The following is a 17,710-nucleotide window of genomic DNA, read 5'->3' as shown; positions in this document are numbered from 1 at the left end:
GTAATAATGATGAGATGGTGATAAGAATCTTAGGGTTTTTGCTAGGATATGGTTTACAGCTTCAACCACTGATGACTAATCTTGAAAAAAGTTCATAATCGTTTTGTGAATTACTTTTATCAGTGGGTGAATTAAATAATAATTTCTCAGAAAAATCTATAGAAATGAGTACATTTTCTGGTATACTATATAAAGTATTATTGACAAAAATGTTTAACAGAAATCAAAGTATTATTTTGCTAAATTAATAATGGTATGTAAGGTAAATTGAAAAAGCTTTCAATCGTGTTGATATGCAGCAGATTCTTAATATGAGTCCTTATCTTTTCCTAAGGTAATCGAACTTATATATGACCTATTCTCACTAATGTCTCTTCAGAAATGTGAAAATACAGGTGATGAGTAAGCAGTGAATCTGGAGATAGAAGCAGTGTCATTATGGGGTTTCAACTTTGGTCTTCCTGAGACTGTTTCCAGAGCAACAAGGTGACCCAGATTTCCCAAAATCCTATTACTATAGTAACAAGAAGTTTGCATGTTGCTGAGATCTCCCTACACCTGTGCATTTTGTTGTCCTAGCAGTGCATTTTTCAAGTTTGTTATATCCAAAGTTATTCTTGGATTATGAATTCTTATATAAAATATTCCTCAGAAGCCATCAGCTCTCCCAGAAGGTATCAGAACCCAGACACAGCAGATATCTAAACATGGAACAAGATTAAAAAACACTGTTAGTGAGGGGTGCCTGCATGGCTCAGTTGGTTAAGCATCCAACTCTTCATTTCAGTTCAGGTCATGATCTTGCAGTTCGTGGGTTCGAACCCTGCTGTCAGCATAGAACCTGCTTGGGATTCTCTCTCTCCCTCTCTCCCTGCCTCTACCCCACTCATGCTCGCTTGCTCGCTCTCTCTCTCTCTCTCTCTCTCTCAAAAATAAATAAACATTAAAAAAACACTATTAGTCAAATGAAACACTTATCATTCATTGACAAGGCTGTAAACTATTGCCATTCTGTCTCACAAATTACCACAAATAGTTTGGAGCATATCAAATAGTTTGTGATTTAGCAAACATCTAGAATAATTCATTGGTAAGATTTTTCTAATTTTAAGTAGTTACTATTCTTCATATGCTGTTAGACTATAATTAAATTGAATAATTTAAAAATTACTCATGAGAATAGAAAGTTCAAACCATGTATTTTATAATATTTCTTTCAAAAAGTTGAGTGAAGATAAGCCAAAATAAAATAAGGATTTTTATATCCCTGAGAATAATTCATTTTTTAAATTTTAAATTGCTTCTAGATTATGGATTTATAGGCTACAGCTTAGTACTTTTCAAGATTCTATTGTTCTAGTGAAACTGCTCGAAATTATGCTATTATAGATACTAATTAAATTGGTAGAAATGCATTTTAGACTTCTTTCATGGTTTTTGAATTTGCCACTCATAACTTGTGATACAGAATAACTCCACGATCATTTGTTGAAAAATTTGAATTTGTATATTATTGGCTGCCAAGATGAAGGTAAAATAATATCCGTTAGTTCATGTACCTAATCCCATTATTTATTCACCCTAATCCTAGAATTGATTATAGCAAATGATCATCTTTAAGGTTACCGATGATCCCAGTTTGTCCTAGACTCAGTGAAAGTCCCAATTCTGGAAAACCCTTTAATTCCAGGCAAACCAGTATGTTTAATTACCCAGTGATCTAATTCCACATGCAGCCTCCTTCCATATAGGATACTAGTCTTAATGACAATTGTTAATGCTGCTGCATATACAGCTTTAAGCCACTCTTTTGTAAAGAAGCATCAGTGAGAATACCTGGGTATGGATCCTGGTTCTCCCCACTCCATTGGTGCTATGACCAATTCTGTCAACTCTTTGAACTTGCTTTTCTGTCAAGTCATATTGATAATTTTCTCTGAGGTTGGTTTCAGATTGATGAAAAGACAACATTCACTCTAAAATTTCATTTTTATTTAGCAAGGTAACATCAACAACAATAAAAACCTACATGAATGAGGTGGCTGGTTGCAAAGAAGTGGATGAAACCTATACATACACAGGTACTCTTGAGCCCCAAAGTCCATCAAGAAAGGTTCAGGTTCACACAGTTTAGGAATATTAATACCTCATTGGGCTTGTTGTCCTTTTATACATGGGACTTACATTACTATCCAGGAAAAAGTGAAGCTACTAAATAATCTATGAACCGAATGCACCAATTCTAGAGAATCTTTGCAAATATTGTACTTTCATTATTTCTTATACAAAATTTAAAGAATTCAGCGGCAGGAAGGCTTTAATGTCCTTGAAGAGAGGATGCATCCCTGGCTACTGTTCTCCCTCAAGCTCTAAGGCATTTCAAAGTATCAAGTTTGTTTTTACCTCATCATACATACTGGAAAGATTAAATGAGATTAGCCACATTACTCATAGGATTTAAGTCGCCGTGGTGGGCTAAGTTGTAGCCTTGTGGTCACTGTTACTATCATAGAGTCATGCGAGCCACAGTAGCCATAATTTAAAAGATTCATATTGGTTCATGCAGACTTTTAATTAAAATCAGGGAGAGACAGATCCTGTAGTAGTTGATACATAGGGTATGTAGTATATTGTTATAGGGACTGGAAGCTGAGAGATTGGTAAATGGGAAATAACAGACAAGCTGAGTATCAGAAATGCATTAACATCAATCTTTTGATTGTAAGTCCAGACATCACATGCACTTTTGGTTTGCTATTGTGGCAGTTATTTCCAAAGCCTCACAAAGATTTCAGCTATTCCTTCAATTTCCATTTTCTGCAAAGTCTGTTTTAAGAAACATTTTTTCCCCTATAGCAACATACTCCTGTTGATTTACTTGCTACTGTTCTATTCCCATGGAAAATAGGCATGTCCAATTGTTTAATAATATGCTTTAGTTTTTGTTTTGAACAGCATTTCTTTCTGTCAGCTGCTTTGAGTCACTCTGCTTTAGTTGCTTATTGAACTACTTGAGCATTTTATTGATGGCAACTTTCAATCACATACTACCTAGTGAATGTGCAGTAAAGTCAGCAGTTTTATTTTCTGATAGACACATTGTGTAATAGGAATTCATTGATGATAGCCGTGGCCTCTTGTTTTATTAATGGCACCTTGTATCCCGATTTGATAAGAATGAATATTATCAAGAATCCAGGTATATAGTTTTAGCATAAAAAGATGTGTCACTTTTATGAAGCTACTCTTTTTAAGTTGTTACTTTGGTTTGGCAATGCAACATTGTACTCAACCAAGCAAGAGGGAGGATTTTAAGTCAGCCAGGGAAAGCAAAATCCAGAAACCATAGTTTGCTTTGTTTTACTGAAAAGGCTTTAGTTCCAAATATATTTCCAAAGTGAAGAGAAAACAAATTAGGGACAACAGGAAATAGATGAACAAACCTTTTGGGAAAATAGGCAGTGTAATATGGGTTTCTTGTTAAATTTCTCCAGGATTAAATCTACTAAGGCACTTGTTTAAAGGAAACAAAAAGGGGAATAGGAGGATAAACCCCTATTTTTATATCTAATTCTCTTGATGTGGATCAGAAGTATGTAATAACTCAAGTCCTGCCTTGTTGCATGTTGTCTTTCAACTTTAAATTTAGCTCAATCTGATAAAAAATTGTAATTTTCATGTCTTTTTCATTTTAGAACCATAAGTAAAAAGCAATTTGATATGATATCATAAAGTATTATGACATTATGGGCTCTACAAAAAATATGATACTACATTTCAAAGAATCTGAAAATTCTCTGAATATGCAGTGGTCTGCATGCTAAATATCATTTTGTGTGTTTAAGCTAGGTGTTAAATACGAATATAGGTTTAAAAAGCATTATTATATGTACGCAGATCCACATTCAGTATAAAATGGATTTAATTCTCTTTTTAATTTTTTTTAACGTTTATTCATTTTTGAGACAGAGAGAGATAGAGCATGAACGGGGGAGGGGCAGAGAGAGAGAGGGAGACACAGAAACGGAAACAGGCTCCAGGCTCTGAGCCATCAGCCCGGAGCCCGACGCGGGGCTCGAACTCACGGACCGCGAGATCGTGACCTGGCTGAAGTCGGACGCTTAACCGACTGAGCCACCCAGGCGCGCCCCATGGATTTAATTCTCAAGTTGCTGAAGAGTTAAATAGTCAAATTAATATATTAAGAACTTGAAGAAAAACAAAAAAATAATTTGACACTTAAAACAAATGGTCTTCACATCCTCCGTAAAGATATTTCTGCAGCTCATACTAAAATGGAAACATGTAGATTTACTGAAATCTATAGTGAAAATATCAGAAGTAAAATGTAAAATCTATATTTCCAGTGGCTTTGAGAAATAAAATATTGGCAGGACATTTTATACATACATTTCTTATGTATAGAGAGGAATTGAATTCAGAGGTGATTCAGTCAATGTTTTATCTCTCATATTAAAATCATATTAAAAAGGTTTTATTGACTTTTAATCTTTCCTTAAGCAGTATTCCATTTTTTTGCAGCTTATTTAGTTCTTCTACACATGCTATATTACATTATTTCTTATTCAAAAAATAAATACCTCCCTTATCATGTAGCAGCATTGTCCTAGAACATGGCAGCAATATATTTAAATATTCTCTGAAAGTCTGAAATCCCAAGATAAGAAGTGTAGCTAGTTAAATGGTTAGACTTGAATTGACTCTTGTTGGAATTAGATCTGTAATGACAGTGTTAAGCAGCAGCTACTATTTACAGAATGTCAACATGATACTGCAGTGACACCTACTACAAGGTCTATAGTTTAAAATTGTCATTCTCTCCAGTGTAAACCACAATGTGCATGGCTTTGCAATTCAGTCCAAATGGTTCCTAATCACACACAACACTTGAAATCAAATTTTTCTGTTTCAGTACATTTATTTTTTTACAAATTATGCTCTGATTCTTTTTCTTCCTTTCTTTTTCCTTTTTTATTTAATTAATATGGGGAAGGAATATCAATATACACATCATAGTAAGAAAAATACTTAATTCTATCTGTATTTGAAAGGAAACATCTCCTAAAACCACATTTATTCCTTTATGTAACAAAATCGACACAATAGTAGGCTTTCCCAGGACAGGTCTTAATTTATTAAGGCACCCTCACCTACTAGAATTAGATTCCAAATGCACACATGTTCATGTAGGCTAGAGCAGAAATCCCAGCTGAGAGGTTGGTAACAGATATGTGCTCAGTGCTGAAGAACTCATGACACTACACTTATCTGGGTTGTGACCCAGTTCAGGCAATCAAGATTATATTCTATTTTGTAAAACTGCTTCCAAAATCCACAGTAAATAACCATTTATAAGGCTCAAGTCTGTTCAATGTGAATGTATGTATGATTTGTATGATTTGATTTTTTAATCAAGCTTTGGTCTACTACTGTATTCAGCAAAATATGACCACTTTTGTCTTTCACAAAGTAGTGTTTTATAGCAAAATTTAAGAGCATCAGCAAAAATGTTTCTCTCTCTCTGCATCTAATGACTAACATCTAAATATGTGGATATATTACTTCTTTTCTTGCTTTTTAAAATTATGCCTTCGTAATCTGGCATTTTGGGGATGATAGTTGAAATAGGTTAGTTTATCTTTGTGACCACACTTACTGTTCTATGTGATGTTTCTCTTTCTCTTTTCTTGCTGGCACATTTTCACCTACCACTGTTGTTCTCCATTTTCCTGTCTCAAGAAGACTTTAAGTTCCTCCTCCTTACCTTTTGAAATCTGAGAATTGAAATAACTGATTCCACTGTAGCTATGTATAAGTTAGGAGTAAACATCCTCTGGGCATGGCCTAGAGAGCCAAAGACACTTCAGAATTAAGTCCTTTTAATTCTGACTTAGGTGGTTCACAAGTCCTTTTTGCCTTGTATTCTGAATGGTAGATGTTTCTGGAAGTCTGACTAGCAACTCACATTTGTTTTTGCCCTCCCTAGGTTTTTATAATGTAATAATGGACTTGTATTCTGAATGGTAGATGTTTCTGGAAGTCTGACTAGCAACCCACATTTGTTTTTGCCCTCCCTAGGTTTTTATAATGTAATAATGGACTTGTATTCTGAATGGTAGATGTTTCTGGAAGTCTGACTAGCAACCCACATTTGTTTTTGCCCTCCCTAGGTTTTTATAATGTAATAATGGACTTGTATTCTGAATGGTAGATGTTTCTGGAAGTCTGACTAGCAACCCACATTTATTTTTGCCCTTCCTAGGTTTTTATAACATAATAGTGGATGACACGAATGCTACCTCTTCTTTCTGTCAGAGAGGCAGCACTAAGTCCTCCTCTGGCATAAATTCTCCTCTGGCAAGAATTCTGTTAGAGCTTGGAAATTACCAACTTTGTTTATTTCACTTTGGAATTTATCTACAATGACTTATATTCATCTCACATCAGACTGCCTAAATTAGAATCCCAGTTCCAGCCGTCACTATCTATGTGAACTTGGGCCAGTTATCTAAACTATTTCTCAGATTGATAATAACTAAAATGAGTAATAATGGTACCTATCTCATGCAATTAAATGAGTCAGTATATGTAAAGGCTTTTGAAGAGTGTTTGGCACATATTAAAGGTTATAATTTTCTCCATCTAATCTTTGCTAGTTCTTGGACCCAATTTAGGAACTGGAATAACCTCAATAATATGTGTCATACGATTAGAAGACTATATGCCCAGGTGTTTTCCTAACCAAAATAGAAATCTGGCCTAAGTAGTCCCTTGGGAATTATTTAACAGAATTCCCTGGATATTTAGGGGGCAAATAGAGGCCCAGCAGAGTTAAATCTATTCAACATTATTCTTTTAAGATTAGCTATGCACCAATCTTAGCCAAAATGGCTATAGAATAAAGTTATAGAACCATAAAAGGATTCAAAATAGAACACTATAATACAGTGTCCCCAGGCTGGGTTATAGAAAGAGAAAAGTAATCTTTGTCAGTTCAATAAGAGAGTAACCAGTAAGGGAGTACCTTTTTGCATGGATCTCTCTGTGTTATCATACTGGTTACAGAAATACCAGCTGCCTCTATTTCAGCAGCTGTGGTAGCCAGAACAGAATTATTGTTTTGTTTGTTTCGATGCTCTGGTACGGCTTCAATAGTATAGCTGTGAGATCTGCACCAGATGGTCTTAGAGGTGATGTCTTTATCTCTTCTGCTGCTGCACTATCTCATTCTCATAGAAAAGTCTTAAGTCCTGACTGATTTTTTTAAAGCCATATTGAATTATCAACATACTGTCCTCTTAGGATAAAGGCCATGCTCCCTTTATTTTGGTTTCGGGGATATAATTTAGCTTAATCACATAGTTTATTAATAGTAATGTGTATGTCATAACTGAGCAAAGGGTTAAGCACAAAGAAGTGTAAATAAGATACTATGTAAAAGTGGTGTACTAAATTTTGATAGAGAAATTCATTGTGGTCACCTTGTTAGTAGTATAAACCAGGTTAAGTTTAGATGGATCGAGCAGTGAAAGAACTGGCAGGTCTTTATAACTACTATTTTTCAATGAATGGCTCATGAAATTATAAGTCATATGTCACATTTTTTTCATTTTATTTTTTTGGGTTAAGTTTATAATAATGAGTAGTTGGGGATTAAGTGGAGTTTCTGTTCTCTAATCTTTATTTTTTATTGTTAATTTTACTGAGTATAGTTGACACACAGTGTTACATTAGTTTTGGGAGTACACCAATATGATTTGAGTGTATACATTATGCTATGTTCACCACTCATCTAGCTACCGTCTGTCGTCATACATCACTATTACAATATCATTAACTATATTCCTTGTTCTGTGCGTTTTATTCCTGTGACCTAGTCATTCCATAGCTGGAATCCTGTATGTTCTACTTCCCTTCACCCATTTTGCCCACTTACACCCACTTCTCTGGCAACCATCAGTTTTCTCTCTGTATTTTGGGTCTGATTCTTCCCCGTGTTTGTTTATTTGTTTGTTTTTTGTTTTGTTTTTAGATTCCACATGACAGAAATCATATGGTATTTGTCTTTCTTAATCTGACTTAATTAGCATAATACCCTTTAGGTGCATCCATGTTGTCTCAAATGGTATAATCTCATCCTTTTTTTTATGATGTGTAATATTCCATTCATACCATACCACATCTTCCTTATCAGTTTGTCTCTTGATGGGCACTTAGGTTGCTTCCATATCTTGGCTATTGTAAATAATGGGGCAGTCAACATAGGAGTGCATATGTATTTTCATATTAGTGTTTTCACTTTCTTTGGGTAAGTACCCAATAGTGGAATTATTGGATTGTATGATATTTCTAGTTTTAATTTTTTGAGGAACATCCATACTGTTTTCCATAATGACTGTACTAGTTTATAATCCCACTAACAGTAATATTAGAGTTCCCTTTTCCTCCACATCCTCACCAACACTGTTATTTCTTGTCTTTTTTATTTTAGCCATCCTTACAGGTGTGATATCATATTTCATTGTGGTTTTGATTTGCATTTCCCTGAAAGTTAATTATGTTAAGCATATTGTTCTATAATCTTTAAACTCAACATTGTTTTATTTAATGAGATGTTATTGAGCACTTAATTCTTTATGACATCCTTTTCTAGGTGCTGTTGGTACAAATATGAAAAACATCATCCTTTTCACCCTGATATCCTATTCCTAAATATCTCACAGTACAAGGGTAGAGTAAATGTTGTAATGTTGTAGTGGGGCATGAAAGGTGGTTACTAAAAGTACCTATTGCCATACAAAGGAGGAAGTAACTCAGTTGGCTTGGGCAGGAAACTAGGAATCCAGTGAAGAATTGATATTGATAGTTGAGCATGGTAAAGTGTTGACTACCTGTTTACCAAGTGTATAAACACTGAAAGAAAATTTCAGGCAACAAGTATAGCAAATTCATGCTCTATTGATCTTGTGAAGAGGACATTGTTACAAAGTGGCACTCTTCCTAAACAACTGGTACCTTCTGTAAAGAACAGGAAAGTTCTGTGTACAACAAATTCCTTAGTCGGAAGTGCTTAGCTTGGATTACTCTCCATGAGTGATGACCCCCTGGGGTTCGGCTGCAATAACAAATTAATGCTTGGTTTCTTGTAAACTTGAATGAGACCCAATTTAGCCAAGATTTTACATTTTGGCAAGAATAGTTAGGGATTGTTGACCAAGGGAGAGAGGTGTATGTGGTTTTACTGTTATTTTCCATCATGTTTCCCAAAGTATATGAAGGCATTTCAGGCCATTAAGTATTTAATCATCCCAACTATTGGCATTGCTTACTGACTGAAATAAGCTTTTGCTCACCTTAAAACACAAGTTCCATTTCTAATTTTTCCATTTATCTTGTCCACTTATTAGATTCAAATGTAAATGACACTTGTTCTATTTTGTAAAGCTTCATTTTATTGAATAATATCTTGTGGGAAATTTCCTTACTCATTTTGTTCATGTGGCATAAGCATCTTGGTCAGGGATCAGAAATGCACACAACTTCAGAGAACAGGCAGGTGATGTAAATATATGAAGTCACCTAAGATAATGGGAATCATGGGGAAAGGGCTGGCTCTGTTCCTGCTAGGATGTAAGCTTCTGAGTGCAGGGGATCTTTGGCTGTTTTTCTTTTCACCAGTAAATTTCAAGTGCCCATCACAGGGACTAAATATGTAGTAGGTTGTCAATACTCATTGAGTGAATGGATGAATGAATGTGTTGAAATTCGTTGTACCAGGGAAAATAAGCAACACATCTAAAAACATTCCTTCCTAATAACAGCAACAGCAACAATAATAATAACAAAAGAGGTTGTGCCAACCTGGTTTAGACCCTGGTATTATTATTAACTAGGTCTCTTCTAGGAGACTTTTATGTAATTTTCTGTGCAGAAACACACTTACTCTGCCTTCTCAATCATTTCCAGAAGTATTCTGTCTGTGAATATTAATGTAATAAAAATGCATGTTGGTTTCAATATCTGTACCAAAGCCTCACTCTTGAATTAGAGACTATTTATGAATACTGTTTCGAATATTGCCATATCCTGGAGCATTGTTTTAAACAGAATTGCTTAATATGATGTCATTTCTGGATTTCATGGGAATCAATCAGTATGTCAACAATGATAATATTTGAATAGTAACCCTAGTAAATGGATAGGTTATTTTCAGTCTTCAACTTCTAAAATATTCTCTCATTTTTACTACGTGAAATGTTCACTGCAACTGTATTTCAGTGAAATGTGTGTTGAAAATGGATTTCAAGGAAAGGCATGAAAAAAATAGTGATTCTTGCATCTCAGTGAAGTAAGTAGTTCTTCTGGGAGAAATTTTTTCCTATTCCTTGAGTCTGTAAGCATACCTTATGCTATGCCTCTCCACATAGAAGCTGGGCTTGGTTTGCTTATCATCTGTATATCTTTTAGTTTAGAAAATGTAGGGCCATAGAACAGAAGCAGAAAGTTAATCATATATACTTTTATCCCCCTTCCTTCAATTTACACCATGTTCTTATTCATTTTGTTTTGTGCCTGTATCCTTATGGATAAAGGTGCCTCTACTCACCACCCATTCATTTGTTATTCTTTCTTTCTCTATTTCTTTCATATTATCTCCATATAGCCAGGTATTTATCACTGATACATCGAAGGATATCCTAGCAGATACTGTGAAAGCCCTGCCTTCTCTTCTTAGCATGTTGTGGAGGTTGCTGAAGTTTCTTTCGACAGGTTCCACATTCAGTACTCTTCTCTCTAAGGACTTTCTCTGGACTCAGCAATGTGTTCAGCCAAAGCATGAGGTTGGAAAGTTAAGAACCACAGAATAATCCTCAACTAATGAGGGATGGGAGGTAGTAGACAACACCCCACACAGCCTTCTTGCTCTTCACAAGGAGAGCTTTGAGGTCTGTTCTCCATAGTCTCTCCCAGGGTTCCAATCAGCAGGGACCCATGCTTCCCACAAAGATGACCAGCTCGTTAGTGCTCCTTTACTGGCTTTTCCCCCTTTCCTTTCCCCCTTTTCTGCTCCTTCAGTATGACTCCTTGCATCTGCACTCAAGTTAACTACATATATCACGACCTATTTTTGGAAAGACTCAAACTAAGAAAAAGACCATGCTAGTTGAGGTGTCTCTGTTCTTCCATTCCACCATCGTGGGGCTGAAGACCACTCCCCTGAGGCATGGAGCTTTTCCCATGAGATTCACTGTGTCCTCATTTATCTAGCTGGTCACACTCAGTGACCTCAAACCAAGAAGGGATACACAGATACTCTGCTCTTGAATATCCAGCCGTTTGGGATTTGGTGTGTGAACCAAGAGGCCAGTCCTCTCTCTGTCTAGAACCCACTGAAGTGTCTGTTGCTCAGCCCAAGAAAACTATTCTTTTTGTTTGCCAGAAGAGGAACTGAAGGGAATATGGTCAGAATTCCCTTTCTCAAAGATATTTCCTAAAATATATTTTCCACACTGCAGTTATTGAAACTCTATTAAATGTTTAGGATTTTGGAAAATAGAGACAACAGACTGGTTTTTCCTCTCTTCCTCTTCATTCCCTTCTCTTTCTCTCTCTCTCTCTCTCTTTTTGTTATCCTACTTCATCACATTTCTCCCAGGACCAATAATTTATCTATCAATCGATCAGTCAGTCAGATTCCTACCACAGAGCACATCAGTCATGCTAGAATGTTGGCATACTGATGTTGAAGAGGACAGTCACATCTCTGTGACAACTCCTATGGTAACCAACCCATGCTTGCCATAATTAAGTGCTGGCAAGATTACCTTTCTGAAAATCTGAATGGCACCACAGTTATTTATAAGCCCTGCATAAACACAGAATTTTTATAGCTGGCGGTATCTATGTGTGTGCTATGTTAAAAGCTGACTTAGTTGGAATTATTTTTATGTAATTTGAGTCAGGTGTTGGTAATAACTAAAAACATGTTTCAAATACTCTATTAAATTTCACTTAATTTGGAAATTTTCCTTTGTTTATTGTATGTATTTCATTTTTTCTACTTTTTGCTTTGGTTTCATGAACATCCCAAATAAAACTTATATTGTCCATTCAGTGTTTCTCTTGTCCCTTTTTCAATCTTCATGTTTAATTTCTTTATTACTTAACAATGAGCTGAAAATGGTCATCTGTTTCTCAGATGTTGCTGTGAAGAATGTATGGATGTCTAGATCTTGCAATATGTTTTAGGACACTGCAGTTTTGTCATAGTAAAAAGGAGACTGATGACCTCTGTGGCCTTCCATGTTTGTATTGATATAGTGATGCGGTAATTTGACCAACACATGCTATAGTCATTTACTGAACACTCAGCTACTTACATGATTTAGTGTAATGAGATTTATCTTTCTCATTTCCTGTCTACCTATATAAGTGCTAAAGAGGAATCTTATAATGCACAGACTCAGGATGGTTGGGCAATTTAAGGACACTGTGAAACAAATAGCATTCACTCACAAAGTGGATGATGAAATACGTATAATAATTTTTGCTCATAAGCTTTGAAAAGTCCTGTGAAAATGTTGAATTTTGAAAAATAATAAGCTTATAATGCACAGACTCAGGATGGTTGGACAATTTAAGGACACTGTGAAACAAATAGCATTCACTCACAAGGTGGATGATGAAATACATATAATAATTTTTGCTCATAAGCTTTGAAAATTCCTGTGAAAATGTTGAATTTTGAAAAATAATAGTTTCAAATTATAAATTGAAAATTATTTAAAATATTAATAAATGCTTAATCATGTTTGCTTAAAATGTGTATGTCTTTAAATGTGTTTTACATGACATGGTATAAAACCTCCAAAAGTCAAAATGATCCTAAAATATCTCAGCCATATGCATCAGAATAAAATAGAACAGTTGAATTTTATAGTGACTAAATTTTTCACACCAGTCACTCATTTATTAATTTGCTCCCTTATTGATTTGCCTTTCTAGTACTTATTAAGTATCTATTATGTGCTAAGTGTTGGACCTGGCTATGATAGTGGTAACAAAAATAGTAACAGAGGATATCACTTTTTCAGTGGATATTTTGTCCTAGACATTGTTGTAAACACTTTAGACATGTTAAAGCATCTCAAAGCTATAAGCTTGTTAGCAGTTGCTTTCCTCCATCTCAACAATGAGAAATTGAGTCACCAAGAAGTAAAAGAACTTGTCCAAGTTCAAACAGCTATTAAATAATAGCACAGTCAAGATTTTAACCCACGTGTCTCTTACCACTCAAACACCCCACCACTTAATGGATAATGGAATCACTCAGATAATAGAACCACCACACTACATCTGGCTCAAGAGCAGTTCTGATAGCCTGGCTAATATTATACAATGTAATATGAAAGGGAAAAATATGGGGGCTATGGAAACCTATAAAAAGAGAGTAAATAGCCCAGGATATATTGCATTACTCATTTATAAACCTCCAAATTAGCAAAGGATCCTTCCAATAAGAAATCTCCTCTAAAAATACATTTGATAGTAGAAAAAATATTTTTAAGTCTTCCCATTTTAATTTTTTCTCTCTAAGACATGCTTTACACTTAAGCCTAGTGAATTCTAATGCCTCTGAGGTTCTTAAGCAAAACCTCATAGTTTAAAAAAAAACTGATACTTATAAATCAAAAGTAAGACACTAAAACAAAATGACAGCAATTTCACCTCTTACCTTTTCAGTATTTAAAGCTAGAAAATTTTGATGTTAACATATATATGAATATTCTTAAAGTCTTGAAATCATTTGCCATTATTGTGCTCTTCTTGGGGTATTTTTAATATCAGGGATAATCAGAAAAATGAATGCCATCTTCAACAAATCTAAGTTGGACGATATTCTTTTTTCAATTCAGATTTGGGAAAGAGGATTTTTAAAAAACTAAGACAGTGGGTATAGTTCTATATAGTGCTTTATAGGTAAAACAGTGGTCTTGTTATATATGTATTATATTTCTGAACTTTGGAATTTTCTTGAGCTTTTTTCTTTAATAGAAACTAATAGAAGCTCATCTTTATACAAGTCGATTTCAGGGGCAAATATTTCTTGAGTTAATGTCACCATTGTATATTTCCATAGTCCAAACGTATGCTGTTAATGGCCGTTAAGCCTTGGGACTTTAAATTTTACTAAAATATGATGTAAAACAAATGAACTGTGTTAGCATGATATAAAAGTTGGAATCTCTAGAATTATACTTTAACTACATACCCTTGTGAGATTATGCTATTTACCTCACATTCGGCTATAGGGATTTCTTTTACTTTTTCATGGCAATATATTGATAATTAGACATAATATCTATTTTTAAAATATTTAAATAGTAATATTAAATAACTCTTTAACAGAACTTTCTCTTGTACTAAACTGCAGTGCCTTTTGCATATTATTTTCACTATGTGAGTTTTCCAGTTTTAATCATAAATCTTTATAATTTCAAAAAACACCTCACATGGGCTATTAAGACACTTTGAAAAACTTCCATATTACTTAAAATGATGTTAGAAGGACCAACATGCAAAAAATCATGTTTAAAAATGTTATCCAGGCAATTTGTGCCCATCCCACAGAACCATAATAATAATATGGAATTGTTTTCTTGTTCATGTCTGTTTTTTGCCTTTATTTTGTTTTAACAAGGAAAGACAATATTGGACCACACAAGTTTGCCTTTTATTCTGGGAAAATCACTCTCTACTCTAAGTTGAAGTTAATAGTTAAAAAAAATTATACTTTACAGTTGAATATTTCATGTGTTTTTGATGTGGATTTACAATACAATTTTAACTTTGGTATAAAATATTTCTGCGTATGTAAGATCAGACACCAGCATACTGCATTCCCCCGCCTTCATTTAAGGCTGTGTTGTGTAGGGCAGCACTTCATTGTAAGCAGAAAAAAGTGCTGCATGTGAACACAGATAGTTTTTGTGCTGTTTATATTTTGAGTGTTTGGTGAAAAGTCTAACACAGCATTTTTTGAATGGATATTTATCTTTATATTTTTTAACCTGAAAGTTTGCAAGGGAATTATTTTCACTGGGGAGATTATTATATAACCTGAACATTAGGGTGGCAGGAGTCACAGTTTGGCGACTATGTTTGAGCTCTCATTTGTTTGTTTTAAAGCAGTTATGCAAACTCACTGTCTTAGACCTTTTGTGAATGGAGAGGTTAGAGATGAAGTATGGGGACTGCATTAGAATTAGATGATTTGTTTTTCCTTTCAAGATCAAAAACCAGGCCCACTGCTTGGTGAAAGACTGGAATGATCTATGCCTTTATCTCTTATTCAGTTGGGTTCAGGCACAAAAATATATCATAGCACCTCAGAATGATCCACAAATTAAATAATTGATGATCTTCCTTATGAAAATACAAGGACGAAACAGCTGCAATATTTGTACCTGGGAGAACAAAAACAAATAATGATTGTCAGTATTAAAAGAGAAAGGGATTTTTACTTAAAAACCTTAATCTTTCTTGTCATTCTAATTTTGGAACAATAATCCAGGAATACATAAATTTTAATTCCTCTCTCTCTGTGTAAGATTCTTAGTGCACTTCTACAGGTTTATGCCATGTAATTAAAATATGTAACCATTATATCTGGTTTAAACTTGATTATACAGTAAGATTTTGGCAAAAGAAAAGAATATGCCATTTTAATTGTTTGAATAAATATAAAGCATGCTGTTGAATTCCAGTTGTAGGAGATCTAAATAGTGCATGTTTTTTTTTTGTTTGTTTGTTTATGTCTTTTAGCATCTCCGTCAATTAAACTCTTGGTGGATGACCCTATAGTTGTAAATCCTGGAGAGGCCATAACATTAGTATGTGTTACGACAGGAGGAGAGCCTGTGCCCACTCTCACCTGGGTCAGGTCCTTTGGGACTCTGCCTGAAAAGACAGTTTTGAATGGAGGAACGTTGACCATACCTGCCATCACCTCAGAAGATGCCGGTACTTACAGCTGCATCGCCAATAATAATGTGGGAAACCCTGCAAAAAAGTCCACCAACATCATTGTGAGAGGTAAGTTGGCCTAGAGAATGTTACCACTTAGATTTCTGTGTTAGCGAGGCTATCACAAAGCAAATAACGTTTGGTATGAAAACATTTCCTCAAATATTGCATGTATGTGTAATATACATAGAAAATTATTTATAGTTGATGAATGATGTATAATTCTAAATGGCAACTAAAATTTCTGAATCTTAATAACTATGCTTTCTTTATATTTGCATTGAATGGTTTTCATAACATAGTCTTAGTGATACTATGAAACTATTCCACTGAATAGTTTTTATAATATGTTTTTAGAAAAAAAAAATTCATGAAAACACAAATGTGGCATAGAGAGTTAATCATTATTTTAAAGATTGCATATCAGTTTAGAAGTTCAATACATGTATCAATTTAATGTTTAATAAACATTTATTGAATCCCTATTACAAGCGGAGCTCTAAATTGTAAATTGTGGGATTATATAGAGATCTACAAAACATTACCTTGCACTCAAGGATTATACTGTCAGTGAAAATAAAATATCTCACTTAATAGCCCTGTGATCCAGTGTTGGGGAGGCATAAGCAAAAGCTATAGACATATAAAAAATTGCAGTAAGTGCTGGCTGAGGTTGTTAGGAAATATCTAATCATGTTTACATCAGTTTGTAGAGGCTGGGAAGTTTTAACAGATAGAGGTTAGAGAAAGACATGGAAAAGTCCGACAAATTTATTTGAGGAATTGACATAAAAGGTAGGTCATGAAGTTGACATTAGCGTTGATGTTCTAGTGTGGCTGCTGCCAGCTGGTGTGTTGGTACTATATGTAAAGGAGATGCTATCCCTGCAGGTTGGAGGATGTTAAGTTACTGTGCAAGGAGATTGTGTTTCTTCATGTCTCACCTGGCATGGTCCTGGGTTGGGATGGAGGATGGACACCAATGCCTCTAAATTTAAAATAGATATTCACATGCCCAAGAGGACTTGCCTCACAGTCAAATGAAAGTTTCTCATGATCGAGGATTGTAATGGAAGCAAAACATAATTGAATGTATTGATATTAACATTTGTAATTTTGTGAACATGGGTTGCAGTGGCTTTAGGGACTGTAGCTATCTGTTCTTATCCAATTCTCAGAAAAATGGTACTTGACCAAAAATATACACTTCAAAATATTGCAAGGTGTTAGATGTAAATGAAGCACTATGAAAAATGCACTATCTGCTACCAAATTGTAGGCTGTACAATGTTTAGTAATTGCAAGATGGACCTTTATTTTATGTATCACTACAAAGTAAAGTGTAATGTCAATTAAGCTACCACAGTGTTTTCTTATGAGATACAATGTTACTGAGAGCAGTGTTTCAGATCTGTATATACTTAGGTTTTCTTTTAAGCCATGTATCAACCATTTACTATGTATAAAAAGGAAAGTAAAAGAAAAACAAGTTGATTAAATTATTCCTAAAATTTCACACTCAGAACCAACCCAACTGTTTCAATCCCAGTCTTTGTTGACTATGGTTTTCCATACATCTTTCTTTATCATTAAGGACATTTATAATCCAGAATTACAGAGAAGTATGGTCTCTGATTTTCTCTCAAGTTAGATCATCACTGCT

General features: G+C 34.6%; 1 protein-coding gene across 1 annotated transcript in view; it reads left to right on the top strand.

The window, feature by feature from the left end:
* Positions 1-17,710, top strand: part of MDGA2 (MAM domain containing glycosylphosphatidylinositol anchor 2) — an 859,176-nt gene that overhangs the window by 568,536 nt on the left and 272,930 nt on the right. Inside the window, exon 6 of the mRNA XM_047864378.1 lies at positions 15,847-16,116. Coding sequence (XP_047720334.1) covers positions 15,847-16,116 — 270 coding nt within the window. The remainder of the gene's footprint in view (positions 1-15,846; positions 16,117-17,710) is intronic.

This window comes from Prionailurus viverrinus, chromosome B3, assembly GCF_022837055.1.
Source record: "Prionailurus viverrinus isolate Anna chromosome B3, UM_Priviv_1.0, whole genome shotgun sequence".
Classification (NCBI taxonomy): Eukaryota; Metazoa; Chordata; class Mammalia; order Carnivora; family Felidae; genus Prionailurus; species Prionailurus viverrinus.
This window is presented reverse-complemented; position numbering and strand designations above follow the sequence as displayed.